The sequence below is a fragment of the Harpia harpyja genome, chromosome 2 (assembly GCF_026419915.1).
Source record: "Harpia harpyja isolate bHarHar1 chromosome 2, bHarHar1 primary haplotype, whole genome shotgun sequence".
NCBI classification, from domain to species: Eukaryota; Metazoa; Chordata; class Aves; order Accipitriformes; family Accipitridae; genus Harpia; species Harpia harpyja.
This window is the reverse complement of record NC_068941.1, coordinates 29,835,387-29,857,976: the sequence shown is the minus strand read 5'-3', so window position 1 is coordinate 29,857,976 and position 22,590 is coordinate 29,835,387. Positions and strand designations below refer to the sequence as shown.

The window sequence follows — 22,590 nt, the reverse complement described above, 5'->3', positions numbered from 1 at the left end:
GGCTTGAGAAGCAGGCGGAAAAGAGGCAAGGCGGTGCCTGTCAGCACGGAACCTCCAGTACTGCAGTTCTCCACAGTCAGGCTCCTGTGTAGGCCGCAGCAAAACTGAACACAATATTCATTACTGTTCAGGCTTCTTGCACCCCTCCCTTCCTGGGATTCAGTACTGAAGCTTAAACCAAAATCTTTATGAATAAGCAAATAAAAAAATGCACAGGCACACAGAGCTGAGGGACCGTAGGGGTTTTGTTGGGGTTTTTTTCAGTAGCGGCTGTGGTGCTTTACCCAACCCTCATTCAGTCAGAACGTTTTGCATCGTGGCCTAAAGTCTGGCCTAGAAAAAAAATACGAGCTTCCTTTGGTCTTTGCTGGATGTTTTTTCCATGGGAATGGGAATTTACTTTTTTACTTGCTCTCTAATGGAGAGCCTGGCACTGCTGTGGGAGGGAGTGTCTGTTTCTCCACCGAGACCATGCTGTATAACCAGGGACACAGAATAGCTTTCATCCTTGAAGAAAGGACTAAAGATACATGTTTGCTTTGAATCCAGGAGTAGACTAATTGCACATAGAGTTTGCAGGCAATTTGTTGGACCTATTGATCAGTTGACTGAAATATTGATGAGTACCTGCCACATGTGTTTTCGTTGTTGCCTAATGGAAGGATTAGAAAACTCGTGTTCATCATCTTGAAAGCATGTTCTCCCCGTAATACCCAAACACAAGGCAATAAGGTTTTGTGCAAAGGATCTCTGGACACTGGGGAAGGCAAGATGGGATTTCAAGCTCTAATCTAGTTACAGTTTACATGTTGAAACAGTAACATGTTTTCTGCAGTGATATTTAAATATGGCATCTTCATCTAAAGATGTGCTTCTGCCTTCCTATGCATTTGCCCCATCGTTTTTCTTTTGGGGAAAAGTACAGAACTTGTTTCCCTTCCCCTTTGCTTCTTTGTACCACCACTTTGCATCTGTGCAGTCCTTGGGTCTGTCTGCCATTGCCTGACTTTCACAGCTTTCTATGCCAATGTGGGGATGGATGTTTGCCTTCTTCCCAGTAGAATCCAGTGCCCTTCTTTCAGTGGTGATAGCAGCCCTTCAGTTCCCTTTGCTTTGGTGTGAAATAGTTCATGCTTAATAGTTTTGTATTGTTCTTGTGGTTCTGAAGATACTCTGGAAATAATTTACAACAAATCTACTTCAGTCAAATCCCCTTCCTGAAATTACAAGCATCTAATTCCGTTTTGGTTGCCCTGACATCCACGTTGCACAGACAGGTAAGATGTATGACCTACAGGAGAGCTTTACCCCTCTAGAGTGGCATTTGGAGGGGAGACAGGCTGTCATATGTTTGTAATATCACTTCAGATGCCCCAAGTCTGGACAAGTGAGTGTCATCCTTAACGTTGTACTGAAGTCACAAGCTACATAACACTTTCAATTTATTGATTTAAGGAGTAGCTTTATACCATGTATATCTTACTTTTACACATTTGAGTAGAAACAGCTGAGACTCGTTCAGAATCACAGTAATAAGAATTGATTGTACAACATATTTCCTAATTTTGTCTTCTGTCCGCAGGTCCAGCAAGAACCAAGAAACCACACCACAGAACCTGTAATAGATGACTATAAAAAGATGGGGACTCTATTTGGTGAACTGAACAAAAGCCTTATCAGAATAGGCTTCACAAGGATGTACTTTGGAGAACGAATAGTAGAACCTGTAATAATTATATTCTTCTGGCTGATGCTCTGGTTTCTTGGCCTACAAGCTCTTGGACTGGTTGCTGTTCTGTGCCTTGTCATTATTTATGTACAACAGTAAAATTTTATAGACGCTGTTCAAATTATGTATTTCAACACTGTCACTATGTCAGTGGATTTATGTGTTTAGGTAAATGGGTGGCATATCAAAAGTTGCAATGCTTTGAATTGCATTTCACTGAACTTCCAACATGTGGGGTGAGGGGTGCTAAAATTATGCATATTAAGCAAAGTCAGCAGTGCCCTACTACATCTTTGAAGGGCAAAAAAGGAGATGTTTGAAATATAATGATGTCCAATGTACTGTTTTCAGCACTCTTGGGGCCTTAGTCCAAGGATTGGCTTTTTGTTCCCCTCCCGCAATGTTCTTGCTTTGTATAGTGAAAATTTCTTGTCTGGTTATAAGAGAACACTTGATGTGAGTGTCCTGTTTCACTGTTGGGGGGGGCTTATGTACTGTTTGTTCCCTGAATCTGCATAATTTGCTAGGTTTTTGCTGAAAAGCTAAATCTGCACAAGGGAGGTTTGCTAACAAACCTACAATGGCAAACATTCATAAGGTGAATACAACTTCCTGACACAAAAGCATCTTTGGTTAGTTTAGTTTATAGCAAGCTTTCCCCCAGGAAACAAGCTATGCCAGCAAAATGCTTTTATACTAATACTAGTGACTTCACACAAGGCTTCAGCTGTTGTTTAGGAGGAATCACAGTCCTATATTGGCCAAATGGTCTAATGTAGCTCTGCCTTGTTTTTGGAAACATACTCGGCTGCTGCTGCTGTTTTTCTTTCTTTTGTTTTATATTTGCTCTTTCCCCCAGCCCTTGTTCTGAAGATAAATACTGGGATAAATATTTGGATAATTCATGGACTTTGTAGGTAGTTACAGCTGCAGTGTTGGAGAGTTGCCATTCCAGACGGCAATGCTAGAATATTGTCTGCTTCCTCTGGGTCGTGTGTGAAGTGTCTGAACAACCAGATATGTATCAGACCAGATCTTTTAACGCTTCCCTAATTTGCTGCAGTGTGGACCCAATACAAGCTAGAAGCTTTGCGTACATAAGCAAATCAGACCTGTTTCCTCATGCAAGGCAAGAATTTAGTTGAAATCAGGTGGTCATTTTATTTAGTAGTCTTAACTGATTGATTTCCACGTGCGGCAACAAAAATGCATATCTATAGGTGCATATCATGGGCAACACAAATCAGAGGATAGGATATATACATTCAAGAGTAGGTGCAAAATTCACTCTGGCTCCCCAGGAGCCACACCAGGGGTATATTGAATATTTCCAAGTTGAACCTGCTTGTTTAAAGCAAAACAGTAAAATGAGACAGAATCTTTACGAAATAGGCTACCAATTTAATATTTTAGTACTTTTAGTAAGAAACTTAATTGCAAAATTGACTTCATCTATGATGGAGTGCGATTATACATTTACTTAAAGAAATGTAATAGAAGATGTGAAATTTACAGAAAACTACTTAACCTTTTGCAGTGACTTTTTTCCTAAACATTTTTATACTAGCAGAGATCAACAATAGATTAGTTGAAAATGTTGTCTTATCCAGAGACTTTTGAAGTTAAGGGGAGCTTCTTTATGTTCCCAGTCCTGCAACTGGATTCTGAAGGCTGATTTTATGCCTACATGGATCATGTTGGTTGCTGGGCTCTATTTCCAGGACCCTTGGCCCCAGTCCTTACAGATTTTCCTGTTAGTGAAATAATTGTTATTTAGGGCAGTGAACGTGAAGGCCCAGCTCCTCTAAAGCCTCTATGTGCCTAAACATCATCTGTAGACATGTCTCTGTGCTTTTCTAATGGATGCGTAGTTACCTTCTGAGGAGCCAGGTCTCCTCTCCAGACCTTCAGATGACCTTGGCTGTGGATCCCAGATGCTCTGCCGGACCAGCAGGACTGCAGGGGAGTGGGACTGAGGCCCAGCTGTGTGTTTAGATGGCAGCCAGCGTTGAGTGGCACCTCGTTAAATAGTTACGCTGGTGACAGGGAAATGTTTGACAACAGAAGGTGATCCTGGATACAGGGGTTTCTTATTCACAGCTGGAAGCCCCAAAGCAAACAGCAAGTACAGGCTGAACTCAGAGGCAGGAGCTATGTACTCACAAGTGCCTAGGGGTAAACTTTGGTTTTGTTTCAAGAAACTCAGAAAGCAGAACATCTGTTTACACCTTTGCATATTTGTATAGATATAATGGTGGGTTTATGTGTATTCTTCTCTTGTATAAGGGCTGAACTACGAAAGCATCTTGTCATTTAAAAAAAAAAAAAAATCCTTCCTTTCTTCCCACAGTCAAGTCACTGTTCAGAGGATCTCATCCATTTCCTTTTGTCCTGTAGGAAGAAGTGTCTCTGTGATATCCTTGTGGCAGTAATACTCTTGTGTAAAGACACTGTGCTGTGAGATGGCATGTAGTATTTCCTTGAAGTGGTGATTTTGTTCTGTACGTAAGGAACAGGGAACAATGCAGCAAGGGTGTGACTGACAAGTTCAGTGAGGACATTGTTTATATGCATGTTACCTTTTAGTATGTGCATAACTATGACCGTTTCACTCATGAAGTCATTTCAGGTCTTTCAATGTTCCATGTTTGTATACAGGTAGCTTTTGGAGTGTGTACAGTGAATGATTTATATGGTTTCTCTTAAGGGTAACTTAATACATCTTGTCCTTCACAGAAGCTTTTCATTTTTAAAAACCTGAAAAAATAGCCCTCCTAATGGAGTTAGGTTGACTGAAAATGAAAAAAGAAAAATAACGTATTGCATGGAAGATACCCCTCACCTGTTTGGTTTCATACATTCCATTGTATACAAGAATTTGCACTGAATCATCTGTCCTAATTTTGTGCTATTGCTATGACTTTCCTGTCATTTGTAGGAAAGGAAAGACCAGTCAAGGAAAAAAGGGGACTAGGACAGAATCAGACAGAAAGAGTTGGAAAATGGAATGCAGTGAAATGATGCATATGTGTGTCAAAAGAAATCTGATTGTAAAAGTGTGCCAAAAGTGAGAGGGGAATGGGTGAACAGTCCTGCATTATGTTCTTCCTTCCATCCAGACATAGTTCCAAGGCAGAGGAAGCACCAAACAGAGGATGTCCCTAGCTAAAAAGCAGGTGGTTAATATAAAAAAAGACAATTTCACTGTTGTCTATATAGTAAAAATTGATAATGTTATTTATATTGGTGTATGTGATTATTATTGTTGATAGAACTGAAAGCACCTTTATGCATCTGCGTGTAGGACTGTATGAAGGAATTATGTCCCTTAAATCTGTGTTAAACAACAAATGATGTAATTCCTGTTGGTCAGTGTTAAAATATTGAAAGCTTTTTACGTAACAGCTGTTTTTTAAAGGATGGACTCTTCAGTACTATTTCACACCTGCCAAATGCATAAATGCTTGAACGACTGTGTACAGAGAAGAAACTCTACGTGTAGGAGAATCTTGGAGAACCCTGTTTGCACTGAAAAATCACATCGAAACTGTCCATATAAAAAGGAAAAATCATATTTCTTAAAAACTCTGTATTAAATGAATCCTATGGAAAGCACTTTGTTATTCTTTCTAATAAAAAGTATTGCCATCAATGGGACCTGTGAATTCTTTGTGGTGCTTTGTTCAAGGTTACTTGACTCCTTTTAAAATTTCATGGTAGGCCCAGATGAAACGAGGCAGTGTTCAGATATCCACTGAAATCAGTTAACTTGCAGCTAGTGGAGAAATAACTGCAGTAGAAGAGCTGAATAAACTGTGTCAGGTCTCTGTGGTTGAGTATGCAGCAAGTTAGGCTGAATTAAAAAAAAAAAAAGTAGTAAAGATAGATGTTAACAAATAATGGCAACTTTATGGTGTAAAGTAGCTTGAATTTCACAGCATATCTATTTTGTATCCAGAGCAGCCTCTGAACGAATCAGATGTGGTCAGAGGTGTGAAAAATCCTTTAAAGTGACAATTGCTGTGCCACAGAAAGGTTTGGGTGTTTTCATTTGTGTTTGTTTTAAATATGCATAGAACAGCATATGGTTTCTAAAGAAATCCTCTTCAAACTGTTCATTCTTTTTTTTTTTTTTTTTTTTTTTCCTTCAGGTCAGAAGAGTGGTCATTCTGCCAGATCCAACAGACACTTAAATGTATCTGTGTTGCTCAGGCTGCACAGTGAGTTAAGCAGTATAGGTTTCCTAAAAGTAGCAAAGTTGAATTTTGGTCCTTCAAACTCATACTGGTGGTTGTGCACAAATAAGTAAGGCTCACTGCTTGAATAAATTCAAGCCTTCAGGTTCTATTTCTGATAAAGTATCTTGGTCAGGCCTTTTATAGGGTGCATGCAAATTCAAGAACAACCTGGCTTTGACTCTTTGATTCTTTCCATCCTGGGCTTTACTCTGTGTTTTGGAAGTTTCTTTCTTAGCCCCTCCCCTCTCCCAGAAATGACAGCTTTATCTATCCCCTTTTTACTTTCCTCCTTTCACTCTGTAGCATTCCCTTCTCTAGGGCTGTTCTCTTAGAACAGTCTCTCTCTGTGCCAAGGGTTCAGGCTTTTTCATCATTTAGTCTTCTTAAAAGCTACCTAGGCAGAAAAATCTATTTTTAGTTGGATATTTTGTTTTACTGTGTGCCTGCTTAACACCAGAGGGGAGGAAACTAGAGGATTTTAAAAAATACGTATATGCTGGGTAGTCACTTCTTTTTTAGGGTGTAGGGTAAAGAACTGTTGGTAGATTGGCACCAGGATTTTGAGAATAGATGGTCAAGCAGCATGTGGCTTAGGCTTGTTTCAAGCTTACACAGGCAGGTAGACTGCTAACTTCCCTTAACTCTTGTGAATACCTCAGCTTCTTCCAAGAATGTCTCCAAATGCATATAAAATCAATATTCCTTTTGCACTCACTCTGAAGAAACTGAGCTTTCATCAGCTGTCTTATGCAGAGGAACCAAAAGGAGATGAGAATGGGAAAGGGGAATTGGAGTTACAATAGTGTTTTTAACTTGTGCGCAAGCTTGTGGTCTTTTCAAATTTTAGTCTTGTATTACCCAGATAATGTTCTTGTCTTGTATGCAGTTGTCAGAAGTCTGTATATCAGCCCCAGCCTGTATATTTTTCCCAATTAACATGGAAGTGAAGCAGCAGAGATAATATATGCTTTTTCCCCGAAGAATTTATTAAAAACAAGTCCCCCCCTACCCCCAAGTGGCAGGAGGGGTTTGACAGGATAAAGCCCTTCTGATGAGAGGAGCTGCTCTTGGTGCAGCCTCAGGTGAACCAGCTCCTTCCCAAGGTACAGCAGGCTACCAGAGTGCCGGGGAAAACATCTTGCCCAGCCCCAGGCATCACTGAAATAGCAGGAGTCCAAGTGGCATGGAAGGGGAAGGAGTGTTACACCACAGTCCAAGGGATTTGATCGGACAGTGTTTGAGACAGAGCTGTTATGGAGTATGGTGTCTAGGTTTTATGTTCATTAAATGTAAGTTAATTAAGCCCAATTGTTTCTTGGCTTGGCCTGGCACATCACCTTGTGTTCAGAATGAACACTGCTTGCAGCAAATGTTTCTGCTTCTGGAACCTGTCTGTGTCTGCTTAGGCATATTTTAGACGTACCATTTACTGTTAATTGCATTTTAAAGCCTTACAAGGGAAAAGGGTTCATCCTCTAGTCCTCATTTGGATGAGGGTTTAATTAATATGTGTGAGAAGGGAGCCAAATTAGTCACTGGCAAACTGTTGAGGGCTTCCTTGTAGAGGAAGAAGCTGCTAACTGATGTGTGGGTGACGAAGGTACAAGAGACGTGGGTTTGCATGCTGTCCAGAATGGGTGGTGGAAAGTGACCATTTTTCTGTCCTAATTCACAAATGAATTAATTATCTGTTTTCTAATGTAGTGATCTTCCTCAAGCTAGCTGGAACATACTTCCCAGGTACAAGAGGTCTGTAGCAAAGAGATGAATTGTTAGGTAAGGAAAATCCTTTGGCAACCAAAATCCTGTTCTGTAAGTATCGGACATTGAGAAGTCTCTTCTTGACTTGAATGAGATTTGAGCTCTTTAGTGCTTTGGCTTGTTAATTCCTTATCTTGAACATTTTACCTGACTTTTAAGTCATTCTTTCACTGATGTTCTTTCTAAAAGCTGTTAGTTCAAAATTCTTGAAAGCTGCTCCTCTGTCAATAGCTGTTACCAGCAGGGCTGAAGATAGATAGCCTGCGCATACAGGATGGCAGGTCACAGGGAGAGACTGGCGTGTCTTTAGTGCTGCCTGGCTGGTGTCACAAAGCCTTAAAGCAGGTCTCCAGCATTTCCTTTGCTGTCACTTTCTGTAGTCATGCATCTTGTTAGGTGCTTAGCGAGAGCTGACATTAGCCAAGTACCTCATTTCCTCAGGTATTTGAGTCTTCTGAGCTTGGGACTTTTCTGCTACTGAACAGACTCTGCCTATCATCTCCACTGGGCACCCACAGAACCGTCCTTCACTTCTTGTTAAGAGTGGAAACATAGGCATACTGCAGTCATGTCCTCACCCTAATAAGATTAGTAAGAGCATGATGATGCAGTTTTCCTGAGAGAACAAACATTTCTATGCCTTTAAGCTGACTTCAGTAAGTCTGTGAATCTTCCTGTTGCAGAGGAAAAAAAATTTAAGTCTTGAGTCTATTGCCCATTTTTGATGCTTAGTAGATAAGAGAACCAAAGGCATGCAAGTGTTTGAATAAAAAATTTTTTCATTTTGATTCCTAGTTTCTTCATTCCATCTGTGATTAGAGAGATAAGAAGGTATTTGGCTGAGCTCTGTTAGCAATGGAGTTAACCCGGCTCTTAGTTAACAAATTCTTATCCCAGGGTCTTCAACAGGTACATACAAATTGCTGTATTTTTTTAGCTTTCCTTCACAGCCTCCATTTTTTCTCGTGCTAACGCATTAGCCTAGCTTTTTTGGCTTTTTAACATGTTTTGGGGAGAGTCTGTTCCTTGCTATGCATATACCTCAGTGGAGATGGGACTGTTGGACAATTTAGCGTCTTGACCCTGCACTCGGCGTGGGTTTCAGCATAGTTGAGACCTGCCTGTCTTGTCAGCTGGGCTTTACCAGCTGGGGGGATTTCTGTGCAAAGAAGCAAGTAGGTTTTAAAGTCTAGTTAAGGCTTGAGATGATTAATAGAATTTACTTGTGCAGTGGTGGCTATGCTGCAGTTTCCCAGGAGACTAAGCAATGTGTTGTAACGACAGTGTTTTGCAAGGGACTCTAGAAAATAAGCTAAAGACTCCATAAAAAGAATTCAGGTCTTCGTGAGCAACTCTGCCATAAATGCTCTGTTCTTCCTTTGTTACTAAAAAAAAATCCAATGCATTTTTAAATCCTCCACTGAAATTTTGAGACTGGTAGCACAGATCCTTTTTGACACTACCCTTCTCACATCTTTTCTGACTGCTTTTCCTGACTGCTACCTTTATTTTTTCCCCTCCAAAGCCCTCTGTAATACAGACAGTAGAGGAAAAAAGTGTGGCTATTGCCAGGTAGAAGGCACTTGCTTCCAGTGTAGTGGTAGTGCAGGCTGCTTTTTCCTTCCTAAGTGCTTCAGACATCTCCTGGGGAAAATCGGAAACCATTTAACTTGGAATCAGCTCTGCTTCAGTATAATTATATATGCTGTTTCTTTTTACTTGCATCGATGAGTAACATTTAAAAGCAGGTTTCTGACTGAGCTTATTTGGGTCTGCTGCTGCGTTCTAAACAACCCCCACTGTAGGAGTCCCTAAAGGAAGAATTTGTCCTGTGTGCCCAATTGTACTGCTTTTGCACAAAGTCCCCAGGGTTAAATTCAAATCGTAATGGAAGGAGCTTATTCCAAACCCCAGCATAGCTCTTGGTCCCACTCTAACTGGTCTTGTCCTTTTATTCTCAAGAATCTGTCCAAAACCCCCTTGCTGCAAAATCACTGTGAAAATTCAAAGGGGGTTTTCAGCCTGCGATAACCTTCTCTGTAACACAAAGTCATGAAGAAGTGTGCCAGAATTGAGATGTTTAACTGTCATGGGATCTGATAAGAAGCAAAAAGGGTTTTTGGAGTTTCCCATAAAACACTGAAGTAGTGAAATCTTTCATTCCCTCCACTTTCAGCACTGTTAATGATTTATTTGCTACATGCCTGGTCGGTTTTTTTTCATGTTTGTGTTCAATGAACATTAGAGTTAATTTTTATCTCCTGAGTAGCGTTGAGCTATGACATTTTCCGTCTTGACATTTTTGCGCTATGTTTTTATTCAATCACATCATTGTCACTCCTGATGAAAGCTTGTTAGATGCTGCTGTTGACAGGGGATAGAGGACAGCAGTCCTGCCCTTTCTAGTCCTGCCTAGAAAAATGTCCTTGTGTGTCACCTGTGTCAGCCTGGGATCCAAGGTGTGTTTCCAGCGAGGCTTATGCCATGGTGGGCTTGAAAAGCAAACCTCCATCCTGGGTTCTCTGCACTCTAGGAAAAAGCCCATTGGGACTGTTTCATGAGAGTGCTGTTTCAAAGGCTAATGTGTTTTGTGACAGAAGTCACCCGCATCTCCAGTGACCTTAAACAGGGGAAGTCGTGTGCTGCCTCTCCTCTGTCTCTGTGCCAGTGTCTGGGCAAGGATAATTTTGGCACTCTATGGGATTGTAAAGCCTTTACCTAGATTTCTGCTTGATGGTTTAAGAGGAATCCTTTGCCAAGTGCATAGTTGTATGGACTGAAATAGAACAGACTCTGAACTTTAAAACCAAACTAAGCGTAGGCTTCTGCCTTTCTCCTTTGGGGCTTTTTATAAGGAATACATAGAATAGTTTCTTTCTCAAATAAAGTAGCAGCATTTGAACTATTCATTTGTAAAATGAAAATACAGTGAGTCTTTAAATAACACTTCTCATTCTGCCTCCTGGGACATCCTGGGGTTTCCAGATGTCTTACAGCTGCCTGAAGAGCTGTGCTATGGCCTGTTTCCTAGCGGTGGCTGGTTCAGCAGCTGAATGCGCGTGGGTGTCTCCTGTGTGTTTCTGAATCAACATTGTTCATTGCTGAATTCTGAAAAGCATTTTATCTTCTGGAGGAGAAATGGAGCTTACTGTATTGAATATGTACACAGGCACAAAAGTCCACGCCTTTATTACTGTAAAAGCACTCCACTGAAAAATTTAACAGTTAATAGTGCCATACATTGGGATGATCATCCTTGGTCATCTCTTCCTGCTTCAATGATTTTATTAACAGCAAAAATTTGCAAAACCATTCTAGCGTTGCAGTTCACAGATGCGTAATATCTGCTACCTTTCCATCTGGCCATTGAGCTGTCACAAGCAAAAAACTTACTAAACCTTGGATTTGTTTCTTTTAGGAGTGTCCGCTTCATATTCTGCTAGTAGTAATATACACGTGAATGGAAATCACTGTATTATTTAGGTTGGCACTACAAAATCCAGTCTGAAATGTCTTCACAAAGGATTTTTAAAAAGATACTGCAGGCAGTATCTTAATTTATGTAGGATCTTATTTCTTGAAACATAGGTCCTTCATCTCATGCATCAGGGAAGGGGCTGCCTCCTTCCTTGAGCTGTGCCTGGCATTTCCCTGGCTCCCATTCTGGTCCCCAGCCCAGCTGCAAGTACAGGGTTGTGCACTTCTCTCTTTATCATAGTCACATAGAACTGTTCTTGAAAAGTGTCCTGCAGATACAAAACAAAAGCTCACATGAGGATGGGAACGAATCATCAAATGACTTTAAGAATCACAAAGAGGGGTGTTCAGCAATGAAAGGCAGCAACATCAGAAACCCAATAGGTACAACTCATACAAGCATGTTATTTGTCAGTTTAGAACAAAATCAGCTGTAGATGACTTAAAATAGGACTGGACTGATGCTGAGTTCTGGGTGGCCTGAAGAGCTATTGGGTGTGTAATTACATTGAGCTTTTATTTGGTTTGTGTATGTAGGCTGTGGTGTGTTTGGTCTCTCAAAAGATCTCCAGCTCTTCTCAGCAATGTACAGGTTGGACGTGTGCAAGCCAAACTGCAAATTTGTCCTGGTTCTGAGAAAAGTCTTCTGTAGTGCCTCTCTGCATCAGCTCAGTCACTGTTTTCTCCAAAACTTAACTACTCCAGAGCATTTTTTGAATACTTTTGGACTCTTAACATGCTAAAACATGTTCCTGCTTGGTCTCAGAAGAGCCATTTCTGTTCTTCAGAGGGGGTCCCTGCTTGTTTGTGGTAAGTGCAAAGCAGGAACCAAGCTCTGCAGTAGCATTAATTTGTGCTGGATGCAGAGTGTCAAAAAAGGAATTTCAATTATGTATGTGCCTCATGGCTCACTTTTGAGCTTATCTTCAGCAAGCTCAGCTTTTTTGAGCCTGGTGCGATCATAATGGGGCTTTGACACTTTCATATACAAGTCTCCTTCTTTAAGAAACAAAATAAAAATAGCTTTAAGCCTTTTCCTGTATTTGGCTTTTCCAGGAAGTTTAGCACTTTTGTATCTTTTGCTTGTGTTTCCTAGTTTGCCTTTTGAACAGTGAAATTGTTGAACCGATTGCCTGAAGCCCACACTCCTTAGAGTTATTAGGAAACTGCTGTGCTTTTCTAAAATTGCTTACTTGAGACTTCCCACATGTGTGCTCTATGTGTTATTTCCATAATAGAAAACTTACTTACCTTATTCACAAAACTAGATAAAATATAATGTGAATTTATTTCTTAGAGCCGTATATTTTTGATAACTGATTTCATAGCCAGGAGAAATGTGGCAGATCTAGCCTACCTGTAAATCAGTAAAGTAGTTACACTATGTGGGAAGAAAAGTATAAAATAACTCAAACTGAGACAAGGGAAATGAAGAAAAAGCTGTCAGACTGGAAGAAATTTTATAGGAGAATTCTTCACAGTGGGGTCTGTACCCCTATCATGCTCATATTTGCAGTAGTGATGGTAGCAGGAGAATTAGGCATGTAATAAACCTACAGAAGCAACAGGAAGGATTATGCAAGAATGCCTCGGAGTTAAGGCCTGGAGTTAAAAAAAAGGGGGGGGGGCGGTAAATTTCATAGTATGCTGTGCAAGATCACATAGTTTTGAATTCATAAGGCACTCTAAGAGCTTATCTGTTGAAAGTGACAAAGGAGGATAGCTGGATGTCGTGGTTTAACCCCAGCCAGCAACTAAACACCACGCAGCCGCTCACTCACTCCCCCCCCACCCAGTGGGATGGGGGAGAAAATCGGGAAAAGAAGCAAAACCCGTGGGTTGAGATAAGAACGGTTTAATAGAACAGAAAAGAAGAAACTAATAATGATAATGATAACACTAATAAAATGACAACAGCAATAATGAAAGGATTGGAATGTACAAATGATGCACAGTGCAATTGCTCACCACCCGCCGACCGACACCCAGCCAGTCCCCGAGCAGCGAATCCCTGCCCCCACTTCCCCGTTCCTATACTGGATGGGACGTCACATGGTATGGAATACCCCGTTGGCCAGTTTGGGTCAGGTGCCCTGGCTGTGTCCTGTGCCAACTTCTTGTGCCCCTCCAGCTTTCTCGCTGGCTGGGCATGAGGAGCTGAAAAATCCTTGACATTAGTCTAAACACTACTGAGCAACAACTGAAAACATCAGCGTTATCAACATTCTTTGCTCTGAACTCAAAACATAGCACTGTACCAGCTACTAGGAAGACAGTTAACTCGATCCCAGCTGAAACCAGGACACTGGAGCTTTAGCTGAACACAGGATAAACAGGAACTAAGAATAAGATGTGGCTGTCAGAAAATATAATCCTAGCATGTTCTGGAAAATATATTTTTACTATAGATGTGTAACAAGTCATAGCATTGCACTGAATTTTGTTAAATTTTTTTATATACATATAAAAAAAATAACAAACTTAGTCTGGTACAGAAGAGGAGATTTCCTGAAAATGAAAATCTTATGGAAGCTGGCTTGTTTGTAAAGGTAAAATGAAGTCATAGGGCAAAACATAGTGGGGGAAACTAAGCAAAAGGGTGATGTTTGCTGAAGGGTAATTAGGTAAAAACTGTTAGTAACTTTAGTCCAGATATTCGGAAAAATTTCAAACCCTCATTTGAGTAAGATTCTGAAGCAGTAGCATCAGTGACAGCAAGAACTGGAAACAGCTTTTAGCATAAAGCTTGATTGTTTCCCTAAGAGCTGCTATGGGATGGTTGCATGCAAGAGGGGAAGACAGGACTCTGGCAGATTTTTTCCAGTTCTCTGGTACAGCTACAACTAAAAGCTAAGCTGAGTTTTGCTTGTGCTTTTCCAGAGATGTCAGTGCAGCGTGGGCATGTTAAGTAGTCTGGAGAGATTGCCTTTTTGCTCATTTCCCCTGTCCTAGTTGTTGTCAACATGTTGCACTACTGTGTATCACACAGAGATTATCTAACCATATCTTTGCTCTGATTTTGGCTGGTTTAACTAACTGATTCATTTCTGAGATAACACAGTTTATAATTTGCTTAATACTGTTCTGCTTCCAAATATCTGATTTCTCCAGCTTGGAGGCAGGAGTGATATTACTTCCTATTGAACAACCATGCTGATACGATCTGTGTTAGCATCACTGCAGTGGAAGAAAGAAAGGAGTTAAATGATTAGGCTCTTAAGTTACTGCCAAATTCTGCTTGCTTGCTTGCTTTTGGTTTGCTCAATAAACTCTATGTTGTAGCAATGTGCCCCCAGCATCCTGGGTTGGACATTAAATTACTTGTGACCATAAAAGCTGATAATCTCGTGGCCAATGATGTGAGCAACACTTCCCTTTTCAGTTTAACAAAAGTTGCTCAACAGTTACAGCACATACCTCCCCTTCCACATGCAGTTCAGCAGCACACAGATGCCTGGGCAGAAACAGCCTTTCGTGAGAGCCATGGCACAAGGGAAACCTTTTCAGCTCTAGCTAACAGTTCAGATCTAATCCAAGTCACCAGGAAAACCACAACTGCTATCACCTCAGGGCTTATTGTAGGGCTTCTGCAGTTGGACTAAATGACTCAAACCCAGTTCCTACTCAGTAAATCCACAGGCCACAAAGCAACTGTTACAGGTGCCATTATTTACTGTACTTCATTCAGTGAGCCAAAAAATACAGGCTTAGGAAAACATGGGAGTCTGAATTCAGCTTTAAAGGAGGGGTAGCCCAAAGACTAGAACTTTGGGTAAGTATATCATATAACTTTGATTAATTCCTCCTTACTTCTGTTGAAGAAGACTTGACTTCATCTCCCCTTTTGTAAAGGTGGAAGGAAGAGGGACATATATAAAATAGGTCACTTAAGGGAATATCAAAGCTAAGTAGGATGACATTCTGAGACCAGCAAGTTTATGCTGCTTCAACATGCATATAAAAGTTCTCCATCTCTGTGATGTGCTCTTCAGAGCACAGAGTTCTCTGGAAAACATACAACAGCAATGCAGACCTGTAGTCCAAGCTTGTTGGTAGGTGTGGTTAAAACATCTATGCATGCCCTCTTTAAAAACACGTATGTGAGGTTTTTTGCAGCTGAAGAGAACACACTGAAAAGATGTCATTTAAGAAATTCACTTCCAAATAACTTATTAGACATGTGATACTATGTCAACATACGCAATGTTATTGCAGGGTGATCAGTGATCCCCCTTGTGGCAGAGTCCACTACCACAAAGGCTGTACATGAAGGCAGCATATGTTATTATTTACTTTCCATCAGTACCTGCAAACCTCTATGCCTCTGATGCTGTAAAATCCTGTTGTAAGAAGCTGTAGCTGTTTCTAAAGGCTTATATCTAAGGAAATGAAAAAAGGCAGAGGATTGAAAACAGTATGTTTCTTGGGGAGGTATGGAGTGGTCATAGTTGGAGCTGAGAGACTTGTCTGAGATCAGAGGAATCTACGGGAGAGCTGGGAACTGAGCATTGCCCTCCAGAGTCCCAGTCTAGTACTTCACCATGTTTCCCACTCATACTTTTGCTGGAGGCCCATGCTTCAGGAGCTCATTTCAAGATCTGTGAAAATGTAGGTAACCAGTCTGAATTCAGCTCAGTAACAAATTACTGGTCTCAGTTCCAGTAAGAAGAATAAATGTTTCTACTGGCCTGAATGTTCCTCAACTACGTCATTAGAAAACACCGGCCCTGCTGGGCAGGCGCAGCCTGAACTCTGTCTGCCTGGGCAGCTGTTGGCAGGACATGGGGAGCTCTGCAGAAAGGATAACGCTATCATCCAACAGTGGTTACATCCTGTGCAGTTGGCTGTTTCAGATCTTCCAATGGGAATACCTAGAAATGAGATTCAAGAGTTTTAGTGCACCAATAGAAAAATCATTATCTTGCGCACAGGAGCCTCATTCAAAGATATAGTTCTTGCTCAAAAAACAACCTTGACTTTCAAGATCTGCTATTAGGTAAGGCTATGAACCCTCAAAATATCAGCCAGTGGGATTTGACTGAAATAAATGAAGAAATGGTGCTGGACAGCATGCTAGGAAGTAAAAAGAAGTCTGCCACAGTAGACTGAAGAAACAGGTAATCTTTACTACCTGATGAAATACAGCAGGGGTTCATTTGTCACAGCTTAGTGTGTTCTTAAAAAGTCATCACAACTGTGGCTGCAGCACTGCGAGCTGTGCTGCATTACCTTTTCAGGGGAATCCAGATGCTGTGATGGATTTTTTCCAAATAATACATGCTTCGAGGAAGGCCTCTGTTGCCCAGTGATGTGTCCCCTGGTAATCGGTGCTTCTGGGAGGGAGGTAACCTATCGTTTAAAGCCACAGCCTTTCAGTAATAGAGCACTTATGGCAGTGACTAGCAGGTCAAGCATCAGCATCTCAGACCACCAGTCTTTGTAATTCTGATCCAACCTGCAGGTGATGGATCAAAAGAAAAAGCAGAGTGGCATGACCACATCAGTCTGACACAATACGCACAAGGTTCTCCCTGCCCCGCTTCCCTGCCTTCCCCCCCCCCCCCCAAAAAAAAACCCCAGCAATGATTCCTAACAGCACATGGGCATCCCTGAAGTACCACATCTCAGTAAATCATCCAGCTGATCTCCTCACCTAACAGTGGCTCTTATTAACAGTTTAATAATAAACTTCTTGGCTATTTTTGGACTGTCAGTAAAACATTCCTTCCCGTCTTTTTCCTGTCCTGTCTATGTAAGAAAGACGGACATGAAACATTATCAATCAGATGCACAGAAAATAAATATTTGTGCCAGGGTACATGTCCCCTGGGGGAAATGGAAACCTGGTGGGGCTGGGGGTCTCCCAAGGGCGGCCGGTGACCCCTCCTGCCCCTGGGCTCCCTCCTCCCGGCTGCTTGCTTCTCCCCAGCTCTTTTCCGGAGCAGCTGCCGGCAGGACAAACCCCTCCGGCCTGGGGATGGCTCTGCCGGAGCCGGGGAGAGCTCGAACTGGTGTGTGTGGGAGCTGCTGCTGGGGGGAACTGGTTTCCACCGGGGTTCAGCCCTTCAGCCCTGCCCAGCATCACCCTCGCAGGCGATGCCCGAGGGCCGGAGCCGGCAGCGTCAGGCACTGCCACGGTGGAGCCTTGGGGCAGCTCTGGGCCCTGCACGAAGCCCTGCTTCTACTGAAAACCACCTTTTTCCGCTCAAAACGTGCTGCAGTGGGAGCAGAGGCCGCTCCAGGGATCCGCGCCAGTGCCTGCAGCCCCATTGGTGACACGGTGAAGCCAGCCTGGCCGGGCACGGGGAGCTACGGCCGTCCTGGTGCTGCCGGTCCCTCGGGAGGTGTTGGCGGCACAGGCGAGGCCGCGTGGCTGGGAAGGCTCATCCTGGCGCCTGGGCGAGGAGCACGGCCCCAACGCGGCACGTGCCAAGGGGGACACCAGTGGGGAGGACGTGCCCAGTGAGGGGAGTCCCCCAAGGCAGCGGTCGAGCAGACCTGCTTGGTAGGACCAGCTGTACCAGTGGGACCTGGGGGTCTCCGGTGCCACAGGAGGGGATGGGTCCCTGGGGATGGAAGGGCAGGCAGGGGTCATGGGTCACGTCCCTGGCCCTGGAAGCGGGGTGCTGGGACCGAGCGGGCACAAGGGAGCCAGACCTGGCTGGAGGTCAGGGAGCTATTTTGTGCTTGGGGCACTTTGACTTTGCCCCTCATCCTGCCGGCAGGGCAGCCAAGGGACGGGGAGGGCAGATGCCATCCCCTGGCAGGGCTCCCTGCCAGGCCCTTGAGGGAAAGGAGGGGTCCCGGTGCCAGAGGGGCAGCGCCGGTAGGTTGCTGTGGGTGCTGGTGCATGTCTCTGGGGAAGCTCAGGACCAGGGCCTGTACCCACCCAGGTGGGTCCCCCCCATGGCCACAGGCTGTTTGTGAGCACAGGGGGGACTCCAGGTAGCCCCGCAGCTCCCATCCCCGCAGCCCACCCTGAGCCCAGGCCAGGCAGGTCACTGCCACATGTTTGGCAGGGCCACAGCTGCAAGGGGTTAGTCAGGGAGGTGGGAGCAAGCACTGTCAGGGTCCAGCCCCAACCCCAGCCCCAGGGCTGCTGGTCATAGGTCTGTGCTGCTGCTGCTGCACAGGGCAGGTGGGTTTTCAGCCAGATGCTGGCTCTCACCCACTCTCCCCAGGGAGAAATGGGATGTTTCTGGTGGCCCATCCCCGTTTCTCCTTCCCCTCCCATTGTGGGTGTGCAGCACCAGAGAGACGCTGCCAAAACCACTGGCTAGGGGCTGGGAAGAGCTGCCTGTGCCCTCAGGCAGCAGGGGTTGCAGGGGCAGCAGCTCTGGGGGTGTTTTGGGCCATGCCACACCGCAGGGAGCTCTGACTATCCCACATCTCTCCCTGTGCAGGGATGGACAGAGGAGCCCCAGCCATGCCAGAAGCCACCCATACCAGAGAGACCTGATGTGGGGTGTGGAGCCCCCAGGAAGAAGCCAGGCTGCCTGCAACAAGGACTGTGCTGACGCCTACCCTGCACATGGCTGGGGACAGCCCTGCCTGCACCCACCCGGCTCTGCCCACCCGGATACACTGCAGGGACTTCGCAGCTCCAGCTTGGTTGTGGCTTCAGGTCAGTTGCTTCTGCCCCTGTTTTGTTTGTTTCTGCCCCAGCTTGTGGACAGCTCCAGTTCATTTGTGGCTCCAGCTCATGGACAGCTCTGGCTCATTTCAGCTCCAGTTCATTTCAGGTCCAGCTCATGGACGGCTCCAGTTTGTTTGCGGCTCCAGTTCATCTGTGGCTCCAGCTCATTTGTTTCTGCCCCTGGCTTGTTTCAGGTCCACCTCCAGCTTGTTCTTGCTTCCAGCAAGTTTTAGGTTCCACTTGGGTTTCATCTTCTCTGGCTTCATTTCAGCTCCAGTTGGTCTGTGGTTCCAGCTCCAGTTCATTTCTGCTTGAGCTCATTACAGCTTGTGCTTGTACAAACAACCTTGGCTTTTGACAGGGTCATAAATCAATCACTGTCACAACCTGAATATGAACAGTCATAATTGTACATTGTCTAAATATGGACTAATGAGTTAATGACTATTCCGGCTGTTGTACACACCTCGAATAAAGAGCTGGACACGTGAAGACGGTGTGAAAAGCGCCTTTTCCCCCAGAGACTGTCTCAGTCATTGAGTTCAGCCTGGTGCACGCCAGCCTCCCAAGCTTTGGGGACCAACGCGACCGGACCCCCAACCTCCGGCGGGGGTCCAGGCACCCTGCCCAGCCCCCAGAGCCCTCCCTCCCCCCTGCACCAGCGGCCAACCTGGCCCCTGGGTGTGACCCCAGAAACAGCCGAGGCGGTCTCCGTTCCCGAGCCCGAACATGCAGGACTCGGTCCGTGCTCCAACCCCCCAGCCCAGCCCCAGGAGCCCGTTTCCCAGCCCCAAAACCGCAGGACTTGCGCTCCGCTTCCAAGCCTCGGAAACGCCCGGCTGGGTCCGTGCTGCGGAGCCCCAACACCGCCCCCAGGAGCCGGGTCTCGCGTCCCACAAACACCCGGCTGAGCCCCGACCCCCCCAGCCCCGCGTGTGGTGTCGGGGACGGCCCCGGGAGCTCCGGGCGGTGCTTGGGAACCGGCCGGGGGGACCCGGGCCCCGCGTGGCGGCTGGGGCGAGGACGGCGGGCGCCGGGCTGCGGCCCTCCGGGCTTTATTCCGCCGCGCCCCGAGCCCCGCGGCTCCCCCAGCTCCTCGGCGGAGCCACCGGCAGCGCGGCCGCCCGGGCACCGGCCCTTGCCCACCCACACCGGCCCCGAGGCGACCCCTTCCCCGCGCTCCTGCTCCCCCCCCCCCCCAACCCCGGCGCGGCCGGTCCCCGGGCCCGAGCCCCCCGCGCCTCACCTAGGCCCCGCCGGGGGAGCCGGGCCCGGCCGCTGCCGCCCCACCGCGGGGGGGGGGGGTGGGGGGGGGGTATAGGAAGAGGGGGCAGACGGGGGCTACCCGGCCCCGCTGTCCGTCTCTGCCCGCCGGCCTCGGCCGGCGGACTCCTCTGCGCGGCACCGTGCCGGGGCCAGCGTGGCCCGAGCGCCCGGAGCCGCCAGCCCGGCCTCGCCGCCTCCGTCCTGGCGCCGCAGGCGGGAGTTGCGGCGCTCCGGGGCCGGGCCCGGGCACACCACACGCCGAGCCCTGGAGTGGCAGCGCGGGCCCGGTTCCAAGCCCCAAAGCACGGGACTCGGTCTCTGCTTCCGAGCCCAACAACGCAGGACTTGGTCTCTGTTTTCCAGGCCCCAAAACTGCCCAAAATGTAGAGCCTGGTTTCAAGCCCCCCAAAACGCAACAGTAGTCTCTGTTTCTGCGTCCCAAAACTCACCATTTCGTCTCAATTTCTGGGCCGTAAACTTGGCCAAATGAGCCAAGCCTCCAAAAACCACACGACTGTTTCTGAGCCCAACAACACAGGACTTAGCCTCCATTTTCAAACCCTAAAGCTGCCCGGATGAGCCTGCTTCCAAGCCCCAACAACGCAGGACTTGGGCTCTGTTTTTCAAGCAGTAAAAACACAGGACTTAGTCTCTGTTTTCAAGACCCTAAGCTGCCCAAATGAGCCTGGTTTCAAATTCCCAAAACACAGGACTTGGGCTCTGTTTTTCAAGCCCCCCCCCCCCCGCAGGACTTATTCTCTGAGCCCTAAACCTGGTCAACCTGGAAGTTGGAGAAGACTTACAAGTTGCAATAAGAAGACTGAAGAACAGATGAAAGGAAAAGGTAAATTCAATTAAAACCTCATCTAAGCCAACTTCTTTGTTTTTAAGACAGTAAAGAGAGGCGGGCAATTTCCATCCTACTGCTGTGAGATACCATTTCTCTGCCATTGAGATTTCCAACACCATTACCTCTGATCCTCTGAACCTTTGCATGGTAGCTCAACCTGTTACATACAGACTGTTAGTCTCACTGAACTCTGGGCCCACTTTCCCTGAGCAAGGTTTACATACATAAACAGAGATGTTTGAAAGCTGCTGTGTTTAATAATACATGTTTGGGAACTAGCTTTCCATGAGTTGGAGTCTTTTCATTCATTTTTGCAGGCTTGGTGTGGGGCTTACATATGGGATGCTGCCTGTAACACTGCCTTCAGCTTTGATGACCCTTCTTTGATACAGATCTGTTAGCAGCAAACTTCAGACCAACTTCTACAGAAAGTGAGAGCCTGGGCCAATCTGGGTGTAGAGGACTGTGCATCACACCATTATCCACATTGGGGAGAACAGAAAAGCTCGTTTAAGGTTTGCTTTTTAAAGAGGAAAGAAAGAAGTCAGGGTGTTACAATAGAAGAGCTGAAGAGCAGAGGGTGAATTGCCCTTTCCGTGAACCAGCATTGCAGTCACTTGAGCCTGACAAGACAGGACTGCTCATCATGGTGGTGGGGAGGCAGCATCTTGGAAGAGGCTGGGAAGCTCTGGTGTTCACTTTCTTTGACCACTTTAACCTGAGAAGCAGAGTCTGTGCTTTACTTTCCAAGCCTCCCATGTCTTAGCCATACCTTCACCTACCAGCCGGTTTACTTTTCCAACAGCATTTGCAGTGAGGGGAGAATAACTGCAATTTTAATAATGAACGCTTTCAGCTGTGTCTTTATTTTTAGTAAGCACTCTGTTCCTCCCTCCTTTCCTTGCTTTCCCAGGTAATTGGGTACATATCTCCTACTAAATTACCTTTCATTCTTTGCCATTGTCTTCTGATGAACTTTTCCCTGTCACTCGCACTTCCTTGGTAGTTCAGAAAGTCTGTCAGTATGCAATATGTTTTACTGTTTCTTTTATGATACTAATAATGAAACTCCCTTCAGTTTTTTTCCCATTTTCCTGGACTACAAATTATATAGCATGCAAATACAGTCACTTAAAATCTTTGCAAAGTTTTCATCTAGCCATTTAACTATTGGAAGCAACACTCATCTATTTGACATACAGTGTATTGCCATTTCCTCTCTTCCTGTGCTTTCCTATCTGCAGCTCCATGTAAATACTGGTAATAAAGAGAACACAACACCTGGATATTTCAGCATGCCAGTATTACAGATACTCCCCAAGGAGTAAATCAGGGCCCCCTTTATGCTCCTGGGACTTTTTTGCCAGGGGAGGTTGGCTGTGGGTGAGAAGACACACACAGACAGATATCCCAGCTCAGCTGACCATGGATAGCTGTATTGAATGTAAGTCTTCACAAGTAGTGAAAAAGAGGAAAGCTGGATGTTTCCTAGTGCTTTTGACAGTGAGAACGAGCTGCTTTGGAAAGGAGGTTTTTGTTCGCTTTTAGAAAATAAACTATCGTCGTCCTGATTCAAACATCTCTCTGTTGCTAACCACAAACTACTGGTGCTCTCCAAACAATCTTTTGGTTA

General features: G+C 45.3%; 1 protein-coding gene and 1 long non-coding RNA gene across 3 annotated transcripts in view; one reads left to right on the top strand and one right to left on the bottom strand.

Moving 5' to 3' along the window:
* The window catches only part of FAM241A (family with sequence similarity 241 member A), a 150,945-nt gene extending 145,559 nt beyond the window's left edge, over positions 1–5,386 (top strand). For both annotated transcript variants that reach the window (XM_052774500.1, XM_052774492.1), the window contains exon 2: positions 1,583–5,386. In XM_052774500.1, coding sequence (XP_052630460.1) covers positions 1,583–1,828 — 246 coding nt within the window. In that variant the 3' untranslated portion in view covers positions 1,829–5,386. The remainder of the gene's footprint in view (positions 1–1,582) is intronic.
* A 10,551-nt stretch (positions 5,387–15,937) lies between these two features.
* On the bottom strand, positions 15,938–19,452 carry LOC128135498 (uncharacterized). The gene is made up of 3 exons (XR_008233097.1): positions 18,767–19,452; positions 16,435–16,660; positions 15,938–16,076 (listed from the first exon to the last, which is right to left on the bottom strand). It is a non-coding gene; the product is annotated as an uncharacterized LOC128135498 (long non-coding RNA).
* Positions 19,453–22,590: the final 3,138 nt, after the last annotated feature.